General features: G+C 37.3%; 1 protein-coding gene across 2 annotated transcripts; it reads left to right on the top strand.

Moving 5' to 3' along the window:
• Nucleotides 1-1,425: 1,425 nt before the first annotated feature.
• Nucleotides 1,426-13,115, top strand: LOC141724092 (ATP-dependent helicase BRM-like). 2 transcript variants are annotated; one of them, XM_074526078.1, is made up of 15 exons: nt 1,426-1,848; nt 2,671-3,939; nt 4,057-5,364; nt 5,476-5,588; nt 5,910-5,997; nt 6,108-6,194; nt 6,749-6,841; nt 6,918-7,001; nt 7,079-7,282; nt 8,183-8,425; nt 8,499-10,061; nt 10,158-10,697; nt 11,186-11,431; nt 12,167-12,819; nt 12,939-13,115. In XM_074526078.1, the coding sequence occupies exons 1-14, from the start codon at nt 1,747-1,749 to the stop codon at nt 12,809-12,811; spliced, it is 6,585 nt and encodes a 2,194-aa protein (XP_074382179.1). In that variant the 5' UTR covers nt 1,426-1,746; the 3' UTR covers nt 12,812-12,819; nt 12,939-13,115. The 2 variants fall into 2 exon arrangements, with proteins under 2 accessions (XP_074382179.1, XP_074382178.1); XM_074526077.1 differs by having other exon boundaries at nt 12,167-13,115.
• The last annotated feature ends 13,960 nt before the right edge of the window (nt 13,116-27,075 follow it).

Raw genomic sequence — 27,075 nt, 5'->3', positions numbered from 1 at the left:
GTAGTAGCTTACTGAACTGCGCAATCATGTTGGTTCTAGTTTCATCCATGAATATAATCTATTACAAAATCATTCCAATTCATAAATTTCCTTACTAAAAAATAGCCAGAGATCCAGTTTTCAGCCTTATCAATCATATATAGGGAATCCAAATCAATACGCAGATCCTCTGGAATTTTGCACAAATAAAAATACGTGTAACATTTTTTAACTCATAATCGTGGATTAGAACCCTCAGTTCTTGGAAATTTCAACTTAGGCACATAACCGAGATAATTTTTGTTGTGAGTTGAACCTTTGTTATTTGATTCTCGGTAAGATTCCCCGAAACTGTGTTATCTTTTTGAAATATATTTAATTCCTTCAATTTTATCATCATAGCTATCGGTGCATCAAATTTTTTGTTAGGTACACTAGTTTTCTGTTCTAGTTTCTTTTCTAAGATTTTGATTTGATACTCTGTAGATACGGCTTTCCGTGTCAAATGAGTCATAACTAATTTGTCCGATCGGATTCTTATATATGTTTTTTAGGATTTTTGAGAATGTAAAAGAAAATCAAAGTATTAGCGTCGTCGGTGAGGAAGTGTGGATGGGTGATGCTTTGATATCAATGATAGAGGAATAATAAGATTTTAGAATTAAACTAAAATTGCAGGAATTTAAAGAGAGTGAGATGAGATACAGTGGGAATTAGAGAATAGAAGCATCGAAGATTTATTATCAAACCTCGTAATCTCCTTCTTGTATTGTCGATAGTTTTTATATAAAATATTGAAAAACTATTGAATACTAAAAATAAATATTATTTATTTATTTTCTTTACTTATTTAAAAGTCTTCTATCAGATTTCTTATTATTTTAATAAAATGAACCCCTCTTGGACTTAGTTTGTGTTTAGATTCGATCAAATACCCAAAGTAGAGACCAATAAATTTACTTAGTTATCATGTAGATTATGAAACCTTATGGCTGAATTAAATTTTAACCGGATAATATTCTAACTATATAACATACTATTTTGTTTGGACAAGAAAATATATAATAATGATTTGAATTCAGTTCAAATCTTATTAAATTCGAATAGAACTATATTAAATTTAAATTTTGACATTAAAAATTATATTAATCTCAAATTTAACATGAAGTTATTCGATGGACCCCTGCAACCCTAAACCCCGAAATCTGAAAGCCAAAATCAAAAATTAAATATCAAACCCCAAATCCTAAACCCTAAATTTAAAATTTTAAATCCTAAAATTTTAAATAAATCAGATCGATCACTTAACTTATAAAAAAATAATAGAAAATTAATAGGGAATTAATTAGCAAAATCTAAGAATTTTTGGAATTCATCCATTGAAATTGAAACATAAATAAAGGCAGAAGTTTGACTAAAAATACGTATAAAAAAATCTCTCCCACACACAGAACAGAGAGAGATTGAGAGAGAGATGAGAGAGAAATAAGTGGAGAGCGTGCATGCTTATCGCGCGTGTCCTTGAACCTATATGATCCCACCAATTTCGTTACCTCTCCGGCGACACCCAGATCGATGGCCCCACTATTCCCTCCTTAAATAATACATAAACCCCCCTCCCTCCCTTTTATTATTTTCAAACTTTTCCAGATCGCACTGCCTTTTTTTCAAATTTACCGGTTCTAGGTTATTTAATTATTTAAAATTAATTCCAGAAATTCACAATTGGTGTTAATTTTTATTATTTTGTTTGATTTGAGCTCAATTATGCAATCCGGTGGTGGACATGGACGCCACGCGGCGGCGTCTGACTCCCAATCGCCGTCGCATCCGTCCTCCGCCGTTCCGGATCAACAGATACATCAGCAGGTTAGTTGTATTTTAGAGAATCAAATTTATGTTAAGAGTGCCTGTATTACTGTTGTATGTTTGAATTGTTGAGATAGTTTTATGCGAATTGAGTTCAAGTAGAAATGTGTAAGCGCTGTAATTGTGGAAGTTTCGGAGAAATGTTTTGATTTTTTTAGTTGTTTAATTGCGGACGTTAGTATATAGGATTAGTTTTTCGTGTTGCGGATAGAGTAGAGTAGGTACTTATTAGTTATGTAGATGGCAATTGAGATGATTCTGCACTCGTAAGTACGGATAACAAATTCTGTTGCTGATTTTTAAACGTATTATTTCTACTGTTGTAATTGATGATAAGGAACTTTATTTATTTGCGGAAAATCTATGTAGAAGTAGTTTTGGTGATTTTATTAGATTCTGATTAATTTAGTCATATTTCGGTTGTCACTTAGGTAGGGAGTGCTTATACTATATAGCTAAACTGTATCGAAAATTATGTTAATTAAAGAAAAAAGACGTTTCTTTAGCGACTCTGTGCTTTTAATTTTAGTTTATGTCCATTGTGCCTTTACTGTAGTCTTCATTGGCTGTATATTTGGACTTATATTGTTTACAGTTACTGTGAAATGCATTATTTGACTGATCTCGGGGCATTGAAAGTAGATTTGTTTAACTTATAACATTGGTTACTAAAAATTATTAAAATGTCAATATGGAGGAGTAATGTAATATTTATAACTGTAGTTGGACTCAAAGAGTTAGAGGCTTCAATACAGACAGCTTCATAGCCCAAAATTCTTACTACTAATTATTGTATACTTACCTTTGTATATCATGGCGTAGCCCTTCCATCAACAGTTGCTTAGGAAACCCGATGGGAATGAAGCCATGTTAACATTCCAGGGCGGGCTTCATGGAGTGTTGGGAGGAAACTTTGGGTCAAATTCTGGCTCTATGCAACTTCCTGTACAGCCTAGAAGTAGGGAGGAAGCACAAATTAGGAGTCATGGATTTGACCAACAAATGCTGAACCGAGCACAGCAAGCCTACTTGCAATATCATTCGGCACAACAGAAGTCAGCTCCAGAAATGCAGTCTCAGCACCCGAACAAAATGCCTTCTGTGCAAGACCATGACATGCGGATGGGAAATATACAGATGCAGGATCTTATGTCCATTCAGGCTACCCAGGCTTCAGCATTGCTATCAAACAAGCAGCCAGAGCATTTTGGTCATGGCGAGAAGATAACTGAAGAACATCAACAGATTATTGATCAGCGAAGTGATTCAAAACCCCCTGTTCAAACAGCACTCGGACAATTGATGCCTGGGAACATGTCAAGGCCTATGCAGATACCACAATCTCAGCAAAACATCCAAAATATAGGTAACCAGCTCGCAATGGCCGCACAGATGCAGGCAATGCAGGCTTTGGCACTTGATCGTAATATTGATCTATCTGCTCCTGCAAATGCAAATTTGATGGCACAACTTATTCCACTCATGCAATCCAGGATGGTTGCACAGCATATGCCAAGTGAAACCAATATCGATGCACAGTCTTCATCCGTTACAATGCCGAAGCAGCAGGTGACTTCCCCACAAGTTGCAAATGAAAATTCTCCATGTGGTAACTCTTCCAGTGATGTGTCAGGGAATTTTTCTCTGGGTAGAGTAATGAGACAAACAAGTCAACCTGGCTTATTTGGTGCATCAACTGCTTCCCTAGTACCCAATGTCGACCACCATCCAGCGCAACCATTTTCTGGTTGTAGTAGTGATAGTCAGTTGCTATTAAAAAAGCCTACCATGACAGGTAATAAAGTTCCTTCCATGCATCCTCCACAGACATCTGTAAGCCTGAACCAAGGTGTAGATCATTCAGTACTTGGTAAAAGCAAATTATCTGGTCCAGAAGCTTTTCAGATGCAATATACTAAGCCAATCCAACGATCTTCTTTACTCTCAGCAGCATCACTGAGTGAAGGGGGTGTAATAAATCCTTCATCATCTCAGGGTGGTATGCTCCCTCACTTGCCACAACAATCAGGATTTACCAAACAGCAATTACATGTTCTCAAAGCTCAAATACTGGCTTTTAGGCGTATAAAGGTGTTATTATTATTACTATAATTATTTTTGTTTAATAAAATCCCTCTCAGCATTGGTGAATTATTCCTGTTTGTTAAATTTATTTTTTAATGTAAGCTTTTTCTTGCTTGCTTGCAGAAAGGAGATGGAACGCTTCCACATGAATTACTACAGGCTATTGCTCCCCCAACTCTTGAGGAACAGATGTTGCAGGCATCACAACCTGGGCTAACAGATGCGTCTGCTGGGAAAAATGTAGATACGGAAGATCATATTAAAAGTTTGGATTGCAGTGAGAAAGATCTGCTTACTAATGCTGGACTTAATAATGTGAAAAGAGAAGCTGTTGCAGAAGATGAGAAAAAAATTTCATCTAGGCAAATTGTACCAGCTGTACTGAAAGAGCCATTATCATCAGAACCTTTTCGGGAAGAAGAGTATCAAACTACTCCTGCTGCTAAAATGGAAGCGGAAGATCATGGGATTCAAGAAGATACTATTACAAGAAGTGATATGCATATGAATAAGGGTAAGGCGGTTTCTACAGCAGCTTCTCTCCACGAGACAGTGCAGGTGAGAAAACCCCTACAAGTAAGCCCCACACCTCAACCTAAAGATGCTGGAACTACTAGAAAGTATCACGGACCACTGTTCGATTTTCCCTTCTTCACTCGAAAACATGACTCATATGGATCAGCAGCAAAAGTGAACAGCAATAACAATATGACCTTAGCATATGATTTGAAGGATCTTCTTTTGGAGGAAGGAAAGGAGGTTCTTAACAAAAAAAGGACAAAGAATATAAAGAAGATCGGTGATCTACTTGCAGTAAACTTAGAAAGGAAAAGAATCAGACGTGATCTTGTGTTACGATTGCAAATTGAGGAGAAGAAGCTAAGGCTCTTGGATGTGCAGGCACGCTTGAGGGATGAAGTTGATCAACAACAGCAGGAAATAATGGCAATGCCCGACAGGCCATATCGGAAATTTGTACGGCTCTGTGAGCGTCAACGTGCAGATCTCAGCAGGCAAGTTCATGCCTCTCGAAAAGCCAATAGGGAGAAGCAACTGAAAGCAATATTCCATTGGCGTAAGAAGTTACTTGAGGCTCACTGGGGCATTCGTGATGCTCGAACTGCTCGTAATAGGGGAGTTGCCAAGTATCATGAGAGAATGTTGAGGGAGTTTTCAAAACAGAAGGATGATGATCGCAGTAAAAGAATGGAGGCTCTGAAGAATAATGACGTTGAAAGGTATAGGGAGATGCTACTGGAGAAACAAACTAGTATTCCTGGTGATGGTGCAGAGCGATACGCTGTCCTTTCATCATTTTTGTCACAGACAGAAGAGTACCTTCACAAACTTGGTAGTAAAATAACCGCGACAAAGAGTCAGCAGGAGGTTGAGGAGGCAGCAAGCGTTGCTGCAGCTGCTGCAAGGGCTCAGGCACTCTCTCTCTCTCTCTCTCTCTCTGTGTGTGTGTGTGTGTGTGTGTGTGTGTGTGTATTCTGTTGCTTTCATTTATCACTATTTTCTTAGAATGTTTGCTGCTAACAGGGTCTCTCAGAAGAAGAAGCAAGAGCTGCAGCAGCTTGTGCTGGAGAGGAAGTAGCAATAAGAAATCGTTTTACTGAGATGAATGCGCCAAGAGATAGCTCATCTGTCAACAAGTAAGCTCATTACTGTATTCTCAGATGTTTAGATTCACTATTTGGGTTACTGATGTTGGTTATAAAAAACATCGCAATTTTGAATTCCGGAATTTTGTAATTTTCTGGGCTGTAGCTATTCGAGATGTAGAAATCATTTTTAAGTACCAAATAATAGGAAGTTACTCCACTAGTTTACAGTATGCGAGTATGCAATTTACTAGTTGTAAATACACATAAACATGCATATATGTATACTATATTTGTACTCTTCCAAATTAATATTGGGATTTTTCTTACACTTCTTTGGTATGTACCTAAATGCATTATTTGTGGTTACAGGTATTACAATCTTGCACACGCGGTGAACGAAAAAGTTTTCAGGCAGCCATCAATGCTACGTGTTGGGACTTTACGAGATTATCAGATTGTATGTTGTGTTCTTTTGAGAAGGCTTGTCTGACTAAATTTTTTCATTAATTTCTTGTCTATTTCTTTGTAAGTAGCTCTTTTTTGTTAATATGGTGATTGACAATCCAGGTTGGTTTGCAATGGATGCTTTCTTTGTACAACAACAAGCTCAATGGAATTTTAGCAGATGAGATGGGTCTAGGGAAGACGGTACAGGTAGATCATTACCACTTTGGCAGCTTATTGGTTTATTTATGCACTCTATGTTCACTCAAAAAGTGCACTGCTTGTTAAGAGGAAATCATCTGACATTAATGATAAGCAGCCTCCAGTCACATCAAAAAGTGTGTTGATGACTGGTGGCTGACATTTTTGCTTGAATAAGAAAAAAGTTAGCTCGGTATTGTTGTTCTGATGGGTGAGTCGCGACATTGGTAGTGAAAGCAGTAACTGTCTGTAATTCTTATGTATTTCTTCCTAAAGTGACAAAAATGGTTTTAATTTAATGTAGAGGTACAAATTATACACTTTTTTTGAAGCTAAAGTGCCTTCTCTTGCTACTTCGTTTTTACAAGACCTGATATCCAAATCCTTTTCTGTTTCTTCAATTTGTTAACCTAAATATGTTTATAAAACAAATAGTTCTGAATACTTCCATGTTTATCTTTATTTTTTGAGTTTTTACGCTGTGGTAAGCCTTCAAGCTCTGAAATTATTAGCAAAAATAATGTTAAACTTGTTATCTCAAGTTTTTGATCTTTGATATACAGGTCATGGCATTGATTGCTTATCTGATGGAGTTCAAAGGGAACTATGGCCCACATCTCATTATTGTTCCTAATGCTGTGTTGGTCAACTGGAAGGTTTAACTTTTTTATTAAACTATATAGAGTACCTTGTTCCTATTTCTGGAACTGGCTAACTTTCTTTCTTTAACAGAGCGAGCTTCACAGTTGGCTACCATCAGTATCCTGTATTTACTACGTTGGTAACAAGGATCAGCGCATAAAACTATTTTCACAAGTAAGATTTCTCAACATTATATTCTGACCATGTAAATTTGTAATGTCTGAGTAATTGTTTTTATTATGTACAATTAGGAGGTCTGTGCTATGAAGTTTAATGTGCTTGTGACGACCTATGAGTTTGTCATGCATGATCGTTCAAAACTCTCGAAGGTTGATTGGAAATACATTATAATTGATGAAGCACAACGTATGAAGGACAGAGAATCTGTTCTTGCCCGTGATCTTGATAAATATCGCTGCCAAAGGCGCTTGCTCCTCACAGGAACGCCCTTGCAGGTCTGTTATGTTGCTATACTTTTCATTCAGAACCTATTTACGGTCTTGTTTGGCTCTAGCTTATGCTGTGTAAATAAAGTTGGATTTGCAATATGTACAAATAACTATTTTTTCTACTTGTACTTGGTTATTATGGACAAACATATAAGTCTTATTTGATTATCCATGTTGCCAGTGTAATATTTTGGTTTTTTTAATGATTTAGACATTGCTTCGTAGTGATTTGAAAACATTATATTCTCGATATTTTTTGTTTTGAGTTCTGGAAAAAGAACATAGGAGTAAGAGAGGGGCCTGAAAAGGTTGTTTCTTTTTTCTGCTGTAATTACTGGTAACCGGTATGCCTACGCCAATACTTAGGAAGTTAAAAATTAATAGAAATTTTCATGCTCATTCCATGTTACAAACTCATAGTAGAAATTATCATCGTCTCAAAATTGACTTAGTACCATACCGTTACCATGGTTATTAAATCCTTACCTCACATTTATATTTTGAAATTATTTTATTGGCATTAAACCACTTTGGCAAGGGTGTGCGAGACAACAAGAGGTAGTTATGTACTGGAGATCAATCTTGTCAGGATCACTGGGAACAGGAGAAGTAATATCGCATTTCCATTAACCTATATATAGAAAAACAAGTACCTTCTAATACTCCAGACTGTATTGAAACGTCTTTTGGCTAGGGTCTCAATCTTTGAATTATAGTTTTTGGACAATAGCTCTGTTTGTGAATTATGCTAATACCAAGGATGTTAGTTTGTGCCACTGATAACATGAGGTTAAAGTTACTACTTGTTTACTAAGATGTGTGTTTTATTTTATGGTCAACTCTTTAATTATTTGTCCTCTATTTTTTATTCCAATTTTGTGTGGTGAATTTCTTATCATTTTGCAGAACGATCTTAAAGAGCTGTGGTCACTTTTGAATCTACTCCTTCCTGAAGTGTTTGATAATCGGAAAGCATTTCATGATTGGTTCTCAAAACCTTTTCAACGAGAAGGCCCTGGACATAATGTTGAGGATGACTGGCTTGAGACAGAGAAGAAGGTAATCATTATTCATCGGCTTCATCAAATACTTGAGCCTTTTATGCTCAGACGCCGTGTTGAAGACGTGGAAGGTTCACTTCCCCCAAAGGTATGAAATTATGGCAGGCTGTGCTGGTCAACTTCTGAATGTGTAGTTTTACTGATGATATTATTGATTGCAGGTGTCAATTATATTAAGATGTAAAATGTCAGCTATGCAAGGTGCCATTTATGATTGGATCAAAGCTACTGGTACTCTACGTGTTGACCCTGAAGATGAAAAGCTGATGAGTCAGAGAAAACCTATGTATCAAGCTAAAGTATTTAAAACGTTAGCTAATAGGTGTATGGAACTTCGTAAAACTTGCAATCACCCTTTACTCAATTACCCATATTATAATGATCTCTCCAAGGACTTTCTTGTCAGATCATGTGGGAAATTGTTTGTCCTGGACAGGATCCTAATAAAGCTTCAGAGGACAGGGCACCGGGTATTGCTTTTTAGTACCATGACGAAACTCCTAGACATTTTAGAAGAATATTTACAGTGGAGGAGACTTGTTTACCGCCGAATAGACGGGACAACTAGCTTAGAAGATCGAGAGTCAGCTATTGTGGACTTTAATAGTCCTGAAACTGATTGCTTTATCTTCTTACTAAGCATTCGTGCTGCTGGGAGAGGGTTGAATCTTCAGACTGCTGACACCGTTGTCATATATGATCCAGATCCAAACCCTAAGAATGAGGAGCAAGCAGTTGCCAGAGCTCACCGCATTGGGCAGCAGCGAGAAGTGAAAGTAATTTATTTAGAAGCCGTGGTTGATAAAATTTCAAGCTATCAGAAAGAAGATGAATACAGGAGAGGAGGTATGGTTGATTCAGAGGATGACCTTGCTGGGAAGGATCGATATATAGGATCTATTGAGGGTCTCATACGGAATAATATTCAACAGTATAAGATTGACATGGCTGATGAAGTCATCAATGCTGGGAGATTTGACCAGAGGACAACACATGAAGAGAGACGATTAACCTTAGAGTCGATGTTACATGATGAGGAGAGATATCAAGAAACTGTTCATGATGTTCCTTCACTTCAGGAGGTTAATCGTATGATAGCAAGAAGTGAAGAAGAGGTAGAAATCTTTGATCAGATGGACGAGGAATTTGATTGGGAAGAAGAGATGACTAGATATGACCAGGTTCCTAAGTGGCTTCATGCTAGTAGTAAAGAAGTGAATGATACAATTGCTACAAAATCTTCCAAGAAAAAGTCATTATTTGGGGGCAACATAGGAGGGGAATCCAATGAAATTACTTCTGAAGTATCTACTCAACTTAAGAGTAAAAGGGGAAGGACTAAGGGTAAAAAGTTTCCTGTATACACAGAATTGGATGACGAAAATGATGATTTTTTAGAGGCTAGTTCAGAAGAGAAGAATGGACACTCCGGTAATGAAGGAGGAATTGGCGATCTGGAAGATGATGAATTTGTTGATTCTGTTGACTCACCTCTTGGAGATGAGGATCCCTTGGAAGATGGTCCACTTACCACTGAGGTCTCTGAGGATCCTCGACCTTTAAGAAGTCGTAAAACTGATCTTACACCAGAAGAAGCCGGTTCATCAGGGTCGTCTTCAGGCAGTCAAAGATTAATTCAAATGGATTCGCCTTCTATCTCTGCTCAAAAGTTTGCCTCACTCTCTGCGCTAGATGCAAGGCCAGGATCTGTTTCCGGAAGGCTGGTATGTTGTTCATTATTAAAATTTGTACTAGCACAATGGTCTATGCAATTTGCACCATCTTTTTATCTATTTGTTTGTTTTACTTTGAACTTTCAGCCTGATGACTTGGAGGAAGGAGAGATTGCCCTCTCCGGAGATTCTCTTATGGGCCGCCAGCATTCTGGTAGTTGGAATCATGATCGTAATGAAGGCGAGGATGAACAGGTTGTGCAACCTAAAATAAAACGAAAGCGAAGCATCAGAATTCGACCACGTCTTGCAACAGAGAAGCCTGAAGGGAAATCCAGTGAGAAATTATCTCTACGCCGCGGTGATTCATCTCAGGTACCATCACAGATGGATCATAAATATAAGTCTCAGTTTAAGAATGACAGGGAACAAAAACTGACTGTAGAGCCCAGTTCTCAGAAGCTGGAAAATAGTGATATATCATTGAAAAGTAGTAGGGATTCACATATATTGGAAAAATCAAATTCTGGAAAAGTGCACGCATCGCAAAAACCTAGCAAAGTCAATGTCTTGTCTGCGCCATCAGAAGATGCCACTGAACACTATACAGAAAGTAGGGATAGCAAAGCAACATATGGAGCTGGCAATTTAGTTGGCCATAGAATGTCTGATGGAGTTCAGCGCAGGGTATGCCTTTTAAATAGCAATTAATGAAATTATTTCGAAGTCGTACAATTTGATTGCTTGCATTTTTTCTTTTGTATTGCATAAATATCTTTTACACAGCGCATTGCCTTTCTCTGTTGTTAAGTGAAGGGACCATTGAATATCAGTTTTGCATTTGTTTCTCAAGGTTTTGGGGTAGAATTACCTTGCATATATTCTCAATATGACTATATGTTTTCTTTCTTTGATCCTCTATTATTTTCCTTCACTTGATCTTCTGTTCTTCTGTCATGCTTCAACTTGTTTTTCAATGAATTATTTCTCTTCTGCATCCTATCCATTAAGTGAATGCTAGTTTTGTGGACCAGGTTTAGTTATGTACTTATTCGTACTCAAAATTTGGGTGCTGTGCTTATGTGCACGTGTGTGCTTTGCAAATATTTGTAGCTTAATCTATTGCGCTTTTTATGTTGTCTGTTACTCATAATTACGTGTGTTTCATCTAATAGTGCAAGAATGTGATGAACAAGTTCCAGAGGAGAATTGATAAGGAAGGTCATCGAATAGTACCACTTCTAACAGAACTCTGGAAGAAAAGTGAAAGTTCTGGTTACATGAGTGGGAACTGTCAGCTTCATATAAGAAAGATTGACCAGCGGCTTGAAAACTTTGGTTATAATGGAGTAATGGAGTTTGTTTCCGATTTGCAGCTTATGTTAAAAGGTTCCGTTCAGTATTATGGGTTCTCTCATGAGGTTTGTTTTCTGGACTTGACATTTGTGCATGCATTTTCTTGTTTGAGTTTTTGTGGCCTATTTTTCTTTTTAGCGTTTAGGAACATTAAATGCATATCTTGAAGAGAGATAAAATATGTTCTGATGATGATATAGTATGCAGTGTTGTAATAAGTCAATATTTAAGAAATCTTCTATCAAGTTTATTCTTGAATAGTATATAAAATAAGTGTTCTTTGCTGTATAAGTAATTTTATCAAGAAAAGGAAAGAACGTAATTAAATGAGGCTTACCCTGATTATACTAGTATCAGAACAGGCTCTGATGTAGCAAACAAGAAAGAGCATCAGGCTTAGCAACTAAGCAATTCATTGTTTAATCTGAACTCATGTTTAACACTGATTTCAAATTCTTCTGTATTGGTCCAGTACTGTTTCTTTTTAAATCTGGCATGTTACAGTAAATATCCCTTGGTGCTGCTTTTATGTTTGGAAGATTGAAAAACCTTAGAAAATTGAATTGCAATTGTTTTTTCTGGGTATTGAGTTCCATGGAGAAATATAATTCATTCCGGATTTAATGAGTGTTTCTTAACACTATTAGATAACTGTCTTGGTTAAGTATAGGTCTAAGGGTTTTCTCGCTCCCACAGAACATTTTTTCTGATTAAAAAGTGAATTTATAAATAATACATCTCTTTAGCTCACTCCCAACAAAGTCGTAATTTGATTCTAAGTTTTTCTATTTCATGAACAGGTTCGGACTGAAGCAAGAAAGGTACACGGTCTCTTCTTTGATATATTAAAGATGATTTTTCCAGAAATGGATTTCCTAGAAGCCAGGGGTGCTGTCTCTTTTTCGGGGCACGTAGCTTCTACTTCAGTTCCACCTTCAAGACAAATTCTTGCTGGTCAAGGCAAGCGAACTAAACAATGTAATGAGGTGGTCCCTGATCTTAGCCCTAAACAGAAGTCACTTTCTCGTGTACCCCGTAGTAATGAAGAAATCCAGGTTAGAAGCCAGGCGCTTCATAGGGAGACGAGGTTCGGAAATAGCAACAGGGAGTTGGGCCAGCAGGAAGATTCTAGTCTCTTGGCTCATCCAGGAGAACTCATCAAATGTAAAAAGAAGAGGAAAGATAGGGAAATGTCTGCCGTGAAGCCAGGACATGGATCTGCTGGCCCAGCGTCACCTGTTAGTGTTGGTGGTAATATTAGAAGCCCGGGCTCAGGCTCACTGTCAAAGGACACCAGATTGATTCAGTGGACTTCCCAACAGCAAGGAAAGTCTAATCAGCACCCTCAACAGACAAATGGCAGTAGTAGCGGAGGAATTGTCTGGGCAAATCCTGTGAAAAAAATGAGAACCGATGCTGGAAAAAGGCGCCCAAGCCATTTGTAACTTGATAGGTTAGTTTTCGTTGTAAAAGAAAATAAATGTTGTTATTTGTTTCCGATGGTGAATAAAATCGGCTCAATCCTCCAGTCATATGTCAATATACTAATATATAGTATTATGCCTTTGTCAGTGATTATAATTCTTCGAATTTTGGAAGATCTTTCAGGCTGTCTACTGAGAATCTAGTCCTAGTTTCATGTCTGTATTATTTTGATTTGTAATTTTACAATCCAATGACAGTGTCCCGGGAGATGGCAAGGCTTGTACAAATATACCTTTTGTGTTATGTAATAATGAATTTGTATCACCCTTTATACGGAAAATCGAACTTACTGGTTGCTTGTAAAATATTTCGTATATGTTATGATGTGTTAGATATGTCGTATTGTGAACAATGGACTAAATTGTCCAAAATGTCACTTTTGAGTTCTAATAGCCCAAAATATCATTTCAAAACGGTATTTCGTCTTCTGTTTTGTATTTTTAATGTAAAATGATACATAGTGTTCCGTTTTGGTATTTTATTTTATTTTTTTATTTTTTTTAATGTGCAAAACGGTGGTTGAAGTAGCATTTTGGCTCAAAACGGTACATCATATAGCGTTTTGTATCAAAACGGAACTTCATCTACCGTTTTGCGCATAAAAAAATTCAAAATGTCAAAACGTTACACGAAGTTCCGTGTTGGGTGTTTTACGTAAATGGTACACGATGTACCGTTTTGAAGTGACATTTAGGGCCATTTTTAACCCCCAAGTGACATTTAGTCACACCACCCTCATATTGTTAGACTTATTTCACCGGAAAAGGCTAGACTTCAATTTTAATTCTGTCTTACCACGTTCATTTGTGAAGAATTTTGAAATTATTTTTTAATATCTAGTTAAATTATAGACATTCTAGACCAGACTATATTATATTTTATTCTATATATAATTATCATAAAGGATCGAAGGTGGTTTGATCATGAACTGAAATGTCAATTGATTAGTATCGTTAGTGTTGGACCAAGACAATATGGCCCAAAGGAGTTATAATTAGGATAATTGTGTTTGAGAACTAAGAATCATTGCCATTTCCATGCTATAATAAAGATATTCAAAGATACTACAATAGAGTAATGAAGCAGCATAGTATTAGACTTGATAGGTTTTGTTTTATTATCTTGTCTTATTACTGTGTAATCTTGGTGATATATAAACCAAGAGTAGCAAGTAGAACAAAAATAAGACTAAGCAAGTATTTTTCTCAGAGAAACAACTGTAAGCTGTATCCTTAGCATTTCTCTGTAAGTTTAGTTGTTTATACTTGTAAGCAGCTGTGAGCTATTCAAGCTTCACAGGGTTCTCTCGATATATATATATATATATATATATATTTATATATATATATTTATATATATATATATATATATCTGGTGGATACATTCAAATCCACCAGAAAGTTTTAAAGACTTGTGTTTTTATTACTTTATGTTTTGATTCACTTTAACTTATCATTCCGCACTTTGCAAATCAAAACACTCACATATATATTTTGAGTTAGAACATTTTATAATTCAGAAAAAGTTTCAAGAATTCCATTCAACCCCCCTTCTGTAATTCTTGTTGCATTGTTAGGGAATAACAGTCTTCCATAACTTTATTTCCTTGATCTTCTAACAGTTCAATCGACACAGAATGACCAACACCCGATGCCCCAGCTCTCGAGGGTCCGGCATGTGTGCCGTCGGCATTTTTCCTCGACGCACGTTGAAGGAGCAACAACATAGCTTTATCCATCTCCTCCTTAACCCCGCTGTTCAAAATCTTCTGCAACGAGGCTCCCGCCACTAATGCAAAACAAATGAAAAGAAAAGCTCAGTGCAAGTAAATAAATAGTGAAATAAACAAGTATCGACACAAGAAACAACAAAAAAAAATATAAAAAAAAAGAGAAGAAGAGAGAAGGGGGGAGAGATAAAATAATGTAATGATAATAAGAGATAACAAAAAAGATCAATCATTGGAAATCCCCCCTTACAATCATACATTTCCAAAAAATCAGGTTCCTTTAACTGTAAATGAGTATACATCGACCTCAATCCGTGAAACCTGTTCAAATACCCCGCATCGCACTTTTCGAGGTTATTTAAGTAATCGATAGTAAGCTGATTTACTTTCCCACATGGCTTTACAAATTCTAAATCTGGTCCTCCAAAATACAACCACTTAGAATGATATCCCGAATTAGAGGATCGAACACTGACGATCTAAATCCTTTTGTAAGGACAATCGAAATAAACCTGTCCGTCGTGATACCTAACAGCATAGATCGAGAAGAAAAGTTTAAAAGAGGGAACCGGGTTTCTGTCATAACATAAAGCGACGAACCCACTAAGCTGGGCAAGGGAATTGGGCGTCAATTGACTAACTGTTAGGAATGTATGTGCATTAGTTTGATGATATGTTTAACAAAATCCTTAAGTAGAAATTTAGTGTCTGTAGCCTCAACGGATAAGACCACTTTGGCTATCCGTTGATGGTGTAGCTTTACTTAGAAATAAGTCTAGTGTTGTAGCATATTTCAGTCTCTGTATTTAAAATGTAATTCTTGGAAGTTGAGAGAAACTATGAGTCATGTTGACTACTAGATGATATGCAGATAGGAAGGCCAATTGTAAATACTTCATGCCTTGTAATTTTGTATAAGTGAAGTGGTATCAACGGATGACTTAAAGACCTTCAACGGATGAGAAGCTAAGCTTCAACGGATGTCTCTAAAGCTTCAACGGATAAAGTCATCAACGGATAACATCCTTCAATGGATGAGTGCATCAACGGATGAAAGCTTCAACGGATAACATCCTTCAACGGATGAGTGCATCAACGGATGAAAGCTTCAACGGATGTTCTGATGATTAGCCGTTGATAAGGGGTAGTTGTACCTACAAACAGAGGCACATGGGTTGATAGAGACAACTGAGATGTGGTAGCCGAATTTCAGGAACAACAGAAAAAGCAGCCGTTCTTCTCTAGTACAAAGATGCAATAGTCAACAAAGTACTGGAGTGAACAGGAAAAGAAGCAAGTGAAGATCTTATTTTATTACTGTATTTTATATTGTTCTTCACTTGTACACTTGGTAATATAAAAACCAAGTAGAAGCTAGTAATCAGATGAGAGATTTTCCAGAGCTGTTTAGAAAAATATTGAGAGAAAATTCATCTAGTTTGTACTAGGATGCAGCTGTGATCAACATTGTTTAATCACAGATTTTCTAAAATACCATCTCTGGTGGAACAACAAATCCACCAGAAAAGTTTTTAAGGTCTGTTGTGTTCTTTACATTTGTGCTTGAATATATATCTGTCTGTATTAGCTTAAAGCAATTCACACACTTGTTCTTCTTGAACACACAACTTTCATAAACTGCTCAAAACTTGAAAAAGTTTTGAGATTTACATTCAACCCCCCTTCTGTAAATCTCATTGTTAGTCCACTAGGAATAACAATTGGTATCAGAGCGGGCTCTTGACATACAAAGAGTTTAAAGATCTTGGAATCTAACAAAGATGAGTAAGAAGGATATTGGAGTAAAGATCCCAGTTCTTGACAAAGACTGTTATCACCATTGGAAGGTGAAAATGCACCTTCATCTACTCTCCCAAGATGAAGGTTATGTAAACTGCATTGAGAATGGTCCTCACATTCCCCACAAAGTAGCAACAGTTGCTACAGCCACAGTTGCTGTTGGTCAATCCATTCCAAAACCTAGAGCAGAATGGACAATGGAAGACACAGAAGAAGTCCACAAGGATAAGAAGGCTATGAACATTTTGTTTAATGGTCTTAACATGGATATGTTTGATAATGTGATAAATTGCACAACTGCCAAAGAGGTTTGGGACACAGTTCAACTACTGTGTGAAGGTACAGAACAAGTGAAAGAAAACAAAATGCAGCTTCTCATTCAACAGTATGAATACTTTCATTTTGAAGAAAATGAATCTTTAAATGAAACATTCAATAGGTTCCAAAAGCTGTTGAATGGACTGAAGCTGTATGGAAGAGTGTACCAGGTGAAGGATTCAAATCTTAAATTTTTAAGATCCTTGCCAAAGGAATGGAAACCCATGACTGTCTCCTTAAGAAACTCTCAAGATTATAAGGACTTCACTCTTGAAAGATTGTATGGAATCTTGAAGACTTATGAACTAGAGCTGGAACAGGATGAGGTATTGGAGAAGGGGAGAAAGAAAGGAAGTTCAGTTGCATTGGTAGCTGAAGATGAGAGGAAATGCAGACAAGAAACTGCGAGATCTACATCAAACTCCAAAGATGGTATAAGAAATCAGGAATCAAGCAAGGGGAAAGAGCAAGTTGCTGAAAATGAAGACAACTCCATCCAAGATGACTCAGATGGTATTGATGAGCATCTTGCATTTCTGTCCAGAAGATTTGCAAAGATGAAATTAAAGAAAAACACTAGAGCCACTAAACCTCACAAAAACACTGTGGACAAATCCAAGTTCAAGTGTTTCAATTGTGGTATAAGTGGACACTTTGCAGGTGAGTGCAGAAAGCCAACTTCTGAAAAGAAGAAATTTGAACAAGTAGATTACAAAAAGAAATATTTTGATCTACTCAAGCAAAAGGAGAGGGCTTTCATTACTCAAGAAAGGGACTGGGCAGCTAATGGAGATGAAGAGGATGAAGATGTGGAGTATGTCAACCTTGCTCTCATGGCTGATTCTGAAGAAAATGAAGTTAGTTCATCAAGCAATCAGGTAATCACTACTGACTTAACACAGCTTACTAAAGAAGAGTGCAATGATGCTTTTAATGACATGTCTACCGAATTGTATCATTTGCGTGTGTCTCTTAAATCTCTTGCTAAAGAAAATAGTAGGATTAGAGAGAACAATCTGTTTTTAAGTAATAGAAATGCTTTGTTAGAAGATAAGATGATTGACCTAGAGAAAACAAAGTTGCATTGTATATCTGTTGAAAATGAACTAGCTGAATCTGTTAAGAAAGTAGAAATACTTTCCAATCAATTAGAGAAAGAGCAAGAGGTGATTAAAGCCTGGAAGACATCTAGGGATGTAAGTGCTCAAATTGCTAAGGTCCAAGGAATTGAATCATTCTGTGAAACTGCCTGGGATAAAAATAAAAAGAAACTGGAATTAATTGATGGGCTATCAACGGATGTGGAATCAACGGATGATGAAAGTTATCCGTTGAAGGAAGAAAAGGAGCATCCGTTGAAGGTTCCTCAATCAAAACAGGCAGATGTTTCTAAAAGAGAGAATCTAAAGAAACTCAACAAAAAGTTTGGTTCAACTTCAAAGAACTTTGTCAAAGAAGAAGCAAGCACATCCAAAGATGTCAGTAAGGTGAATGTAGGGCACATGACCTTAGAACAGTTAAATAATAGGCTCAAGATGGTTGAGGATAAAAAGGAATCTAAAAGAAAATCCAACAGAAATGGGAAGGTAGGAGTTAATAAACACAACAATTACACACCTGATAGGTATGCTCCTAGAAAAAGCTGTGTGCATTGTAGTAGTGTTAATCATCTATCTGCTAGTTGTAAATCCATTAAGAAGACTCCCATAAATGTACCCTCTTCTATGCCTAATATGTCTGCATCACCTCTGCATGCTATGCCTGTTATGTCTCAACAAAATCCTTATGCACATTTTGTAAACATGCCATATTTTAACAATCCTTATCTTGCTGCATTTAGTATGCCTCAAATGCCATACAATATGCCCATATGGAATAACATGTTTGCACAATCAATGCCTAATAATTTTACAAATGTGCTAAATGATTCTGTGACTAACCCTACACCTCAACCAACTACATCTAAGACCAAGGTTGACTCAAACTTACCTAAGTCTAAAGATGCAGGAGGAATGAAGTCTAGGAGAAAGGCTAACAAGAATGGACCCAAGGAAACTTGGGTACCAAAATCAAATTGATTGATTTTATGGTGTGCAGGGAAATGGAAGAAATCTATGGTACTTGGACAGTGGTTGTTCAAGACACATGACAGGAGATTTCTCCCTGCTCACAGAGTTCAAGGAGAGAGCTGGCCCTAGCATAACCTTTGGAGATGACAGCAAAGGGTTTACTATGGGATATGGCTTGATTTCAACAAGGAATGTCATCATTAATGAAGTTGCATTAGTTGATGGTCTCAAGCATAATTTACTGAGCATCAGTCAACTATGTGATAGAGGGAATACAGTTTCCTTCAATTCTGAAGCCTGTGTTGTCACTAGTAAGAAAGACAACAAAGTGGTTCTAACTGGAGTTAGAAAAGGAAATGTGTACATAGCTGACTTCAACTCTACAGATGCAGAATCCATTACTTGTCTCTTCAGCAAAGCAAGCACAGTTGAAAGTTGGCTATGGCACAAGAAGCTATCTCACTTGAATTTCAAGACAATGAATGATCTAGTCAAAAAGGACTTAGTTAGAGGAATCCCTCTAGTTGAATTCTCAAGGGATGGTTTGTGTGATGCTTGTCAGAAAGGCAAACAAAGGAAAGCATCATTCAAAAAGAAGCTTGAAACAACAATTGATGAACCATTACAGCTGCTACATATGGATTTGTTTGGACCAGTCAATGTATTGTCTATTGCAAGAAAAAGATATTGCTTAGTGATTGTAGATGATTTCTCAAAGTTCTCATGGGTCTATTTTCTTGGATCAAAGGATGAAGCAAGTGAAATCATTATCAATCACATCAGGCAAGTCAACAATCATCCTGACATGAAGGTTAGAAATATCAGGAGTGACAATGGAACTGAATTCAAGAATTTAATATTAAGGCTGTTCTGTGAAGAAAATGGAATCATGCATGAGTTCTCAGCTCCAAGAACACCTCAGCAAAATGGGGTTGTTGAAAGAAAGAACAGATCTTTAATTGAAGCTGCCAGAACAATGCTTGAAGAATCAAAGTTACCAACATATTTCTGGGCTGAAGCTGTTAATTGTGCCTGCTTCACTCAGAATATTTCTTTGATCAATCAAGCTAAAGGCATGACTCCTTATCAGTTGTTCAAGAGAAGAAAACCAACTCTAAACTTTCTTCATGTCTTTGGATGTAAATGCTTTATACTGAGGAATCAATCTGACCATAAAAGGAAGTTTGATGCAAAGGCTGATGAAGGGATATTTGTTGGTTACTCAGCTGGAAAATCTTATAGGGTCTACAATCTAAGAACCAACATTGTTATGGAATCTGTGCATGTTGTGTTTGATGATAAAAAGATTGATGGACTAACAGATGAGGGACATAATGAGAGACTCAAATTTGACAACATTGAGATATATTGTGATGATAGTGAAGAAGAGACTGATGGAGATGACACTTCAAAAGGGATTCAAAACATGCCCTTGGATAATGCACAAAATAATGCAGTATCCGTTGAAAGACATAGTGCATCATCCGTTGAAGTACAAAATGAAGCATCCGTTGATCATAGTTCATCAACGGATAATCGATTTACATCATCAGTTGATAGAACTCCAAGTTCCCTGCAAAGGACCAACAACTCAGGGGGAGTTTCAACTAGTCAACACTCTGTCTCACATCATGACAATACTGAGGCCACCTCATCTAGAGCACATCTTCCACCACAAAGGAAATGGACCAAGAATCATCCCTTTGAACTGATCATTGGTGATGCATCATCTAAAGTGCAAACAAGAAAAGCCACTCAAGATGAATGTCTGTATAGTAGTTTTCTATCTCAGGAGGAACCTAAGAAAGTGGAAGAAGCTCTATTGGATCCAGATTGGATATTAGCTATGCAGGAAGAGCTGAACCAATTTGAGAGAAACCAAGTATGGAAGCTAGTACCCAAACCAAAGAACAAGAGTCCTATTGACACAAAGTGGGTATTCAGAAACAAGATGGATGAAAATGGCATTATCGTAAGGAATAAAGCCAGACTGGTTGCTAAAGGCTATTCTCAGCAAGAGGGAATAGATTTTGATGAAACATATGCTCCTGTTGCAAGACTTGAAGCCATCAGAATATTTCTAGCCCATGCAGCCCATGCCAATTTCAAAGTCTATCAAATGGATGTCAAGAGTGCATTTCTAAATGGGAAATTAGAGGAAGAAGTCTATGTAAGTCAACCTCCAGGATTTGAAGATCCAAATTTTCCAGACTATGTGTATTATCTGTTGAAAGCACTCTATGGACTGAAGCAAGCACCTAGAGCCTGGTATGAAACCTTATCAAAATTTCTTTTGGAGAATCACTTCACTAGAGGTACTGTTGATAAAACTCTCTTCTTTAGGGATGTTAATGGCTCTAGTATACTTGTTCAAATTTATGTAGATGACATAATATTTGGCTCTATAGATGATAAACTTTGCAAAAAGTTTGCTAAGCTAATGCAAAGTAATTATGAAATGAGCCTAATGGGAGAACTAACCTATTTTCTTGGTTTACAAGTTAAACAAGTTAGTGATGGGATTTTCATTAGTCAAACTAAATATATTTATGATCTTTTAAAGAAGTTTGACTTAATGGAATGTTCATCTACAAAAACTCCCATGGCCACTGCCACCAAACTTGAATTAAATAAGACTGAAAGGTCTGTGGATATTACAAGTTATAGAGGCATGGTTGGTTCACTTTTATATTTAACTGCTAGCAGACCAGATATAATGTTTGCTACATGTCTATGTGCTAGATTCCAAGCTGATCCTAAGGAGTCTCACTTAATTGCTATCAAAAGGATTTTCAGATATCTCAAGGGTACACCAAATTTAGGTATTTGGTATCCTAGAGAATCTGGCTTTGATCTAATTGGTTATTCAGATGCAGACTATGCAGGTTGCAAAATAGATAGGAAAAGTACAACAGGCTCCTTCCAATTCCTGGGAAACAAGCTTGTATCATGGTTTAGCAAAAAGCAAAATTCAGTCTCTACTTCTACAGCTGAGGCTGAATACATTGCTGCTGGAAGTTGCTGTTCTCAAGTGTTATGGATGAGGAACCAACTCCTTGACTATGGACTTCATGTTGATAGAATTCCTATCTTTTGTGACAACACAAGTGCCATAGCCATAACAGAGAATCCTGTGCAGCACTCAAGGACCAAGCACATTGATATCAAGTACCACTTCATTAGGGAGCATGTCATGAATGGTACAGTGGAACTACATTTTGTTCCAAGTGAACAACAAATTGCTGACATATTTACCTAGCCACTTGATGAATCAACATTCACAAGATTGGTAAGTGAGCTAGGTATGCTTATTTACTCTTAAAATTCATGTCTTTATTGCAATTTGAATTGAAGCCTGAAATATATTAGTTGCTAAGAACAAATTTGACTTTTAACATAGTTTATTCCATCAACGGATGTTCCCTATCCGTTGAAAGTCAAAATTGCTCTATCAACGGATAATCATTATCCGTTGAAAGACAAATACATTTCTGGAATTTTTATCCGTCAACGGATAAAACTGAAGTACCTTTCAACGGATGACAATTTGCCTTATCCGTTGAAATGTCACATCAATCAATTCAGGTGTTTAACAGCCGTTGATTCTATTCTCTTAACCGTTGATACTCATACATACATCTGTATGTATTGGTTTTAAAGGTAGTTTTTAGAATACTTACAGTTTATTCTTAAAACGGCTGAAATTCACTAACGCATATTTATTGATAAATCTTTATTTTATATTTTTGTTTATTAATTTGAGAAAGCATATAAGTCCTTCTGATTGTTCATTTTTACTTTACGCTTTCTTAAAATTTCAAGCATTTACCATTTTCTCTCTGCAAAAACTTCAAGTTATTCTCTGCAATTTCTACTCACAACAATGGCACCAGTCGTGAAGATTATGTCTCAATCTGGGTTCATCTATGAAAAGAACAATTTCATAGCTTTGGTAGAAAAGAATGAAGCCCACTCAGACTATCACAAAATGATGGACTTCATCAAAAACTGTAAACTTAGCTATGCAATGCTGGAAGCCCCAACAATTTTCTGTGAAGTAGTTGAGGAGATTTGGACAACTGCTGAGTTCAACTCCATGGATATGACTATCTCCTTCACTCTCAAAGGTAAAACTCACTGTATTAACTGTGATGATTTACAAGCATATTTTAAATTGCCTGAGAACAATGCCATGACACCACACACTGATAGTGATGTATCCAGCATGTTAGATTCCATAGGTTATTCTCTTAACTCTGCTAATTTAGGGAGTATTAGAAGAAAAGGCCTTAGGAAAGAATGGAGTTTCCTTGGGGATGCCTTTATAAAGGTTTTCTCTGGGAAAATTAGTAATTTTGATGCCATAACTTCATCTCTGGTTAATATGCTCTATATGCTTGTTTCTGATAGGTATTTTAACTTTAGCAACTATGTGATGCTAGAATTAGGTACTAGATTAGGTAACAAAGCTAATAGACCTAATAACATCTATTATGCTAGATTCTTTATGTTATTGGCTAACCATGTTGCTGAAGGTTTAGTCATAATCAATGAGAATAATAAACTCAAGTGCTGGGCACAAGAGAAAAGAGTTCTTGCAGACTTGATGAGAATGGATCTTAACAGCAGTGTATCATTGGTATATTTACCAATCATGAATGCACCTCAGGTAGGTGAGGTAATTGCTTCTACAACTCCTACTTCTTCCAACCCCTCTATTTCTTTATCTTCTAGTATGGCCATGAAATCTGTGATGCCCCAACAGATTTCTACCAAGGTCACCAAAACTAAACTTTCAAAATCAAAGACAAAGAAATCCACCTCTGTTGTTTCTCAAAAGACAACAGTTGTAACACCAACTATTAACCCTGAGGTGAGTGAACAGGGTGTGAGTGGTGAGGGGAGGGGTGAACATCAAAGAAACCCCCAGGATAAGGAAGGAAAGTTGAGTGCTTCCCAAGCTAGCCAAGCCACAGTTTCTCAAAAAGCTGTGGTGGTTGAAAAGGTATCTAGCACATCCCTAGTAGCATCCTCCCAAAAGGATGTTACTATTGAAAATAGTTCCAAACCAGGAACACAGAACAAACGAGGGAGGGACACTAAAGCCAAACACTCACCAACAAAAGCCTTTATTAGAAGAAAGAAGGCTAGAACCCAATCTTCTACACAGGGTGCACACACTGCACAGATACATCCATCTGTATCTATGCCTTCTCAAACTCAGTTTGATGTGACTCCAATAAATGTGGAGTCACAGCCCCATTCTCTCACAATAAACACACATCAATCACCAAACACTTCATCACCATCTCTGGATGTGGATATGTTATTCCCATCAATTCCTGATTCTCCCTCTTTACAACTCAGGGAGAAGCCCCACTCAAATACAGGTGATCATCATCTCTTGGATGATTTGTTGGATCACCCGCAAATTCTTTCAGATATAATTGAAGGATCTGTGTCACCACATCTCAAATCAATCTACACAGATTCAACAGTTATATCACTTTCAATTTCAACTTCTTTTCCTTCTTCAACGGATATCACTCATCCGTTGACAAGTGGTTGTTCTTCAACGGATAAGCTTAACAGCAGTTATCCGTTGATAACATCAGTTTCACCTTCAACGGATATTCCACATCCGTTGACAGTCTCTACACAAATAACTGAATTAATCCCAAGTGTAGAAGACATGAATACTGTGCAATCACTCTTAGGATTGAGGGAAGGGAGTGACAATTTGAGTGAGAGGCTGGGTTGCTCCCAGGCAAAAGGAGAGATTGAGAGCTCAAAAATGCATGCTATTTCTTCCAGAATGGCAAAAGTAAGTGAGTGGAGTACCACCTTAGTAGGTGAAGGTGAGGGAGTGAGTTGTGTGAGCCAGGGGGAGCCCCTGATGCAAGAACATAGAGAAAAAGAGAGAAAAGCAGGTACAGTAGATACAAGGGTGGAACCAGCCATTGCTAATGAGTCAATGATTGTGGATGATGCTGAAAAGGAAAGACAATTTCAGCAACATTACAAAGCTGTAATTGATAACATTTCCTTGGATGCTGACACTTTTACTCATCCTGTGACAGCCTATCAACTGTTGGCTGCTCAGGGCAATGAGAAAGCAGAAAGGTCACTACATCTAGTGCACACAACAGAATCTCTTCAAAGGGATAAAGCTGCCATTAACAAAATGCCTTCTACAGCTGGTGAGCCATCTGAGGAATTTGGAGCAAATTCTGATGATGATGACTCTATTTCTTTTTATGGAAGCATGAACTTAGGGGGAGATGAAGGCCCTAGTTCAATTCCAAATCTACCTGAATGGGCCTTGACTAAGGAGTACAGATCAGGGGAATTCAATGTCTCTTTAGTCAAACAAATCAACACTATTCAACAGGCCATTCAGAATACTTCACATGCAAGTATCAAGGCTATCCTTCAAGCTCACCTGGACTCACTGCATCTCATGAAGCTGCAGCAAGTGAAGCAGAATCTGAGTATGGATGATCTCAGGAAGGATATTGCTGACTTGAAAACCTATACTTCAGAAAAATTGGATTCAGTCATGCCCTATGGTACATTGCAGGACTTGGTTTTGAGATTGAAGAAAGAATCTGTTACTGAAAAACGGTTGGCCAAGTTAGAAGACAGAGTTCAAGTTATTGAAAATTCTGTGGCCACCATTCTTCACAATCAACAATCTCAAACCAGTCTCCTAATGCAGCTGGCAAAAGCACAAGGCTTGACCCCTCTCCTTGATGATAACAAAAAGGGGGAGAGTAAAAGGGAAGGGGAAGGAGAGCCATCTACAAAAGTCAACATATCTAAAGTGCTAGTTCCTGCCATCACTACTTCTCCAATCATTCAAATCAAGGGCAAGCCTGATGGAATTGATTTGATTCAGCTAGCAGCAGCTGAAATTCAAGTGAAAGAGCAAAGGAGGAGAATTGATGAAAGGTTGCAACTGTTGTTTGGTTCTACACAAGACAAATCAACATCTGTGAAATACAGCACAAAAATTGAACCAATCAACATGGAGCTCATGCCAGTAGGGAGTCATAAGGATGGAGAAGCTTCTTCCAAAGAACTACAAGCTATAATTCTCAAGCCCAATGAAAGATCCAATAAGGACTCAACAAAGAATCCTTTAAAAGAAGTGGACTTTCCTCCTCCAAAAGCTGATGAGAACAAGATTTTAGGCAGAAGTATTGCTTATCTCAAAAAGACCATGGATGAGGCTGTAAGGAGAAATAGAGCTATTATCATTAGAGAGGGAAAGAGCATATGTGTGATGCAAGGACATCCCAAATTCTCAATAGCCAAGAAGGAAGAAGACAAGCAATTAAAGGCTGACAAAAGAGCACAAGCAAAGCTTGAACAACAGCTAAAGTCAAGTCTAGTTGAAAAAGAAAAAGGGATTGAAGTCAGGGGTGAAGACAAGACTACAAACCTAGATGAGGTTTTAGGGAGTATATTTGGTGAGAGTGTGGAAGAAAGAGAGGAATGGCAGAAGGGAAACAGAAGAAAGGCCAAGGCACATAAAAGGAGTGGAGATAACACTGAAATAACCAAATCTATATCTAAACCACTACCTTCCATACCTGAACCCCTTGTTGCTGATCCCACAATAAACATCCATGGTGAACCAATCATTCCAAAAGAGGAACCTATTGATTGGGACACTATCAAATTGCCTACCTTTCTAACCACTCTTCCACTACCAAAGAAACAGAAAAGAAAACCAAAATCTACACCTCCCTTAACCTCTAAGAAATTCACTCAAAAACAAAAACCTAAGCCTAAGTCACCCATTTCTAAAGATGATTATGTTCACATCTGTGACATAAAAGAAATTTCAGACATTGAACTCTATCTGGATGAGCTGGAGGATGTAAGGGGAATAGCTGCCTACAGACAGTTACCAGAGAGATTAGTGTTCAGATATAAAGGAGCTGGGGAAAGAACATGGCCTCTCCACAGGATTCTGGATGAAGGCTACTCTACCTTGATTAGAGTCTATTCAGCTATACAAAAGGATTCTGGCTTTACCAGAACTGCCAAGACTGAAATTCTCAACAAAATAGCCAATATAAGGAAAACTTGGAGGGAGCCCAATGCTTTACCCAGGACTTTACTCATTCAAGAAAGGGAAATGAAAATTCTCAAATCACCTCATTGGTTGATGGAATTTAGAGATGATAAAGGAGTCAGAAGATTTTTCAGACTTGAAGACCAACTCAAGATTGCCAGCAATGAAACTCTCAAAGAAATGCAATCTAAGTTGGATGTCAGTGTTGAAGATGAAGCTGAATTC

This window comes from Apium graveolens, chromosome 5, assembly GCF_009905375.1.
Source record: "Apium graveolens cultivar Ventura chromosome 5, ASM990537v1, whole genome shotgun sequence".
In the NCBI taxonomy this organism is placed as follows: domain Eukaryota; kingdom Viridiplantae; phylum Streptophyta; class Magnoliopsida; order Apiales; family Apiaceae; genus Apium; species Apium graveolens.
This window is presented reverse-complemented; position numbering and strand designations above follow the sequence as displayed.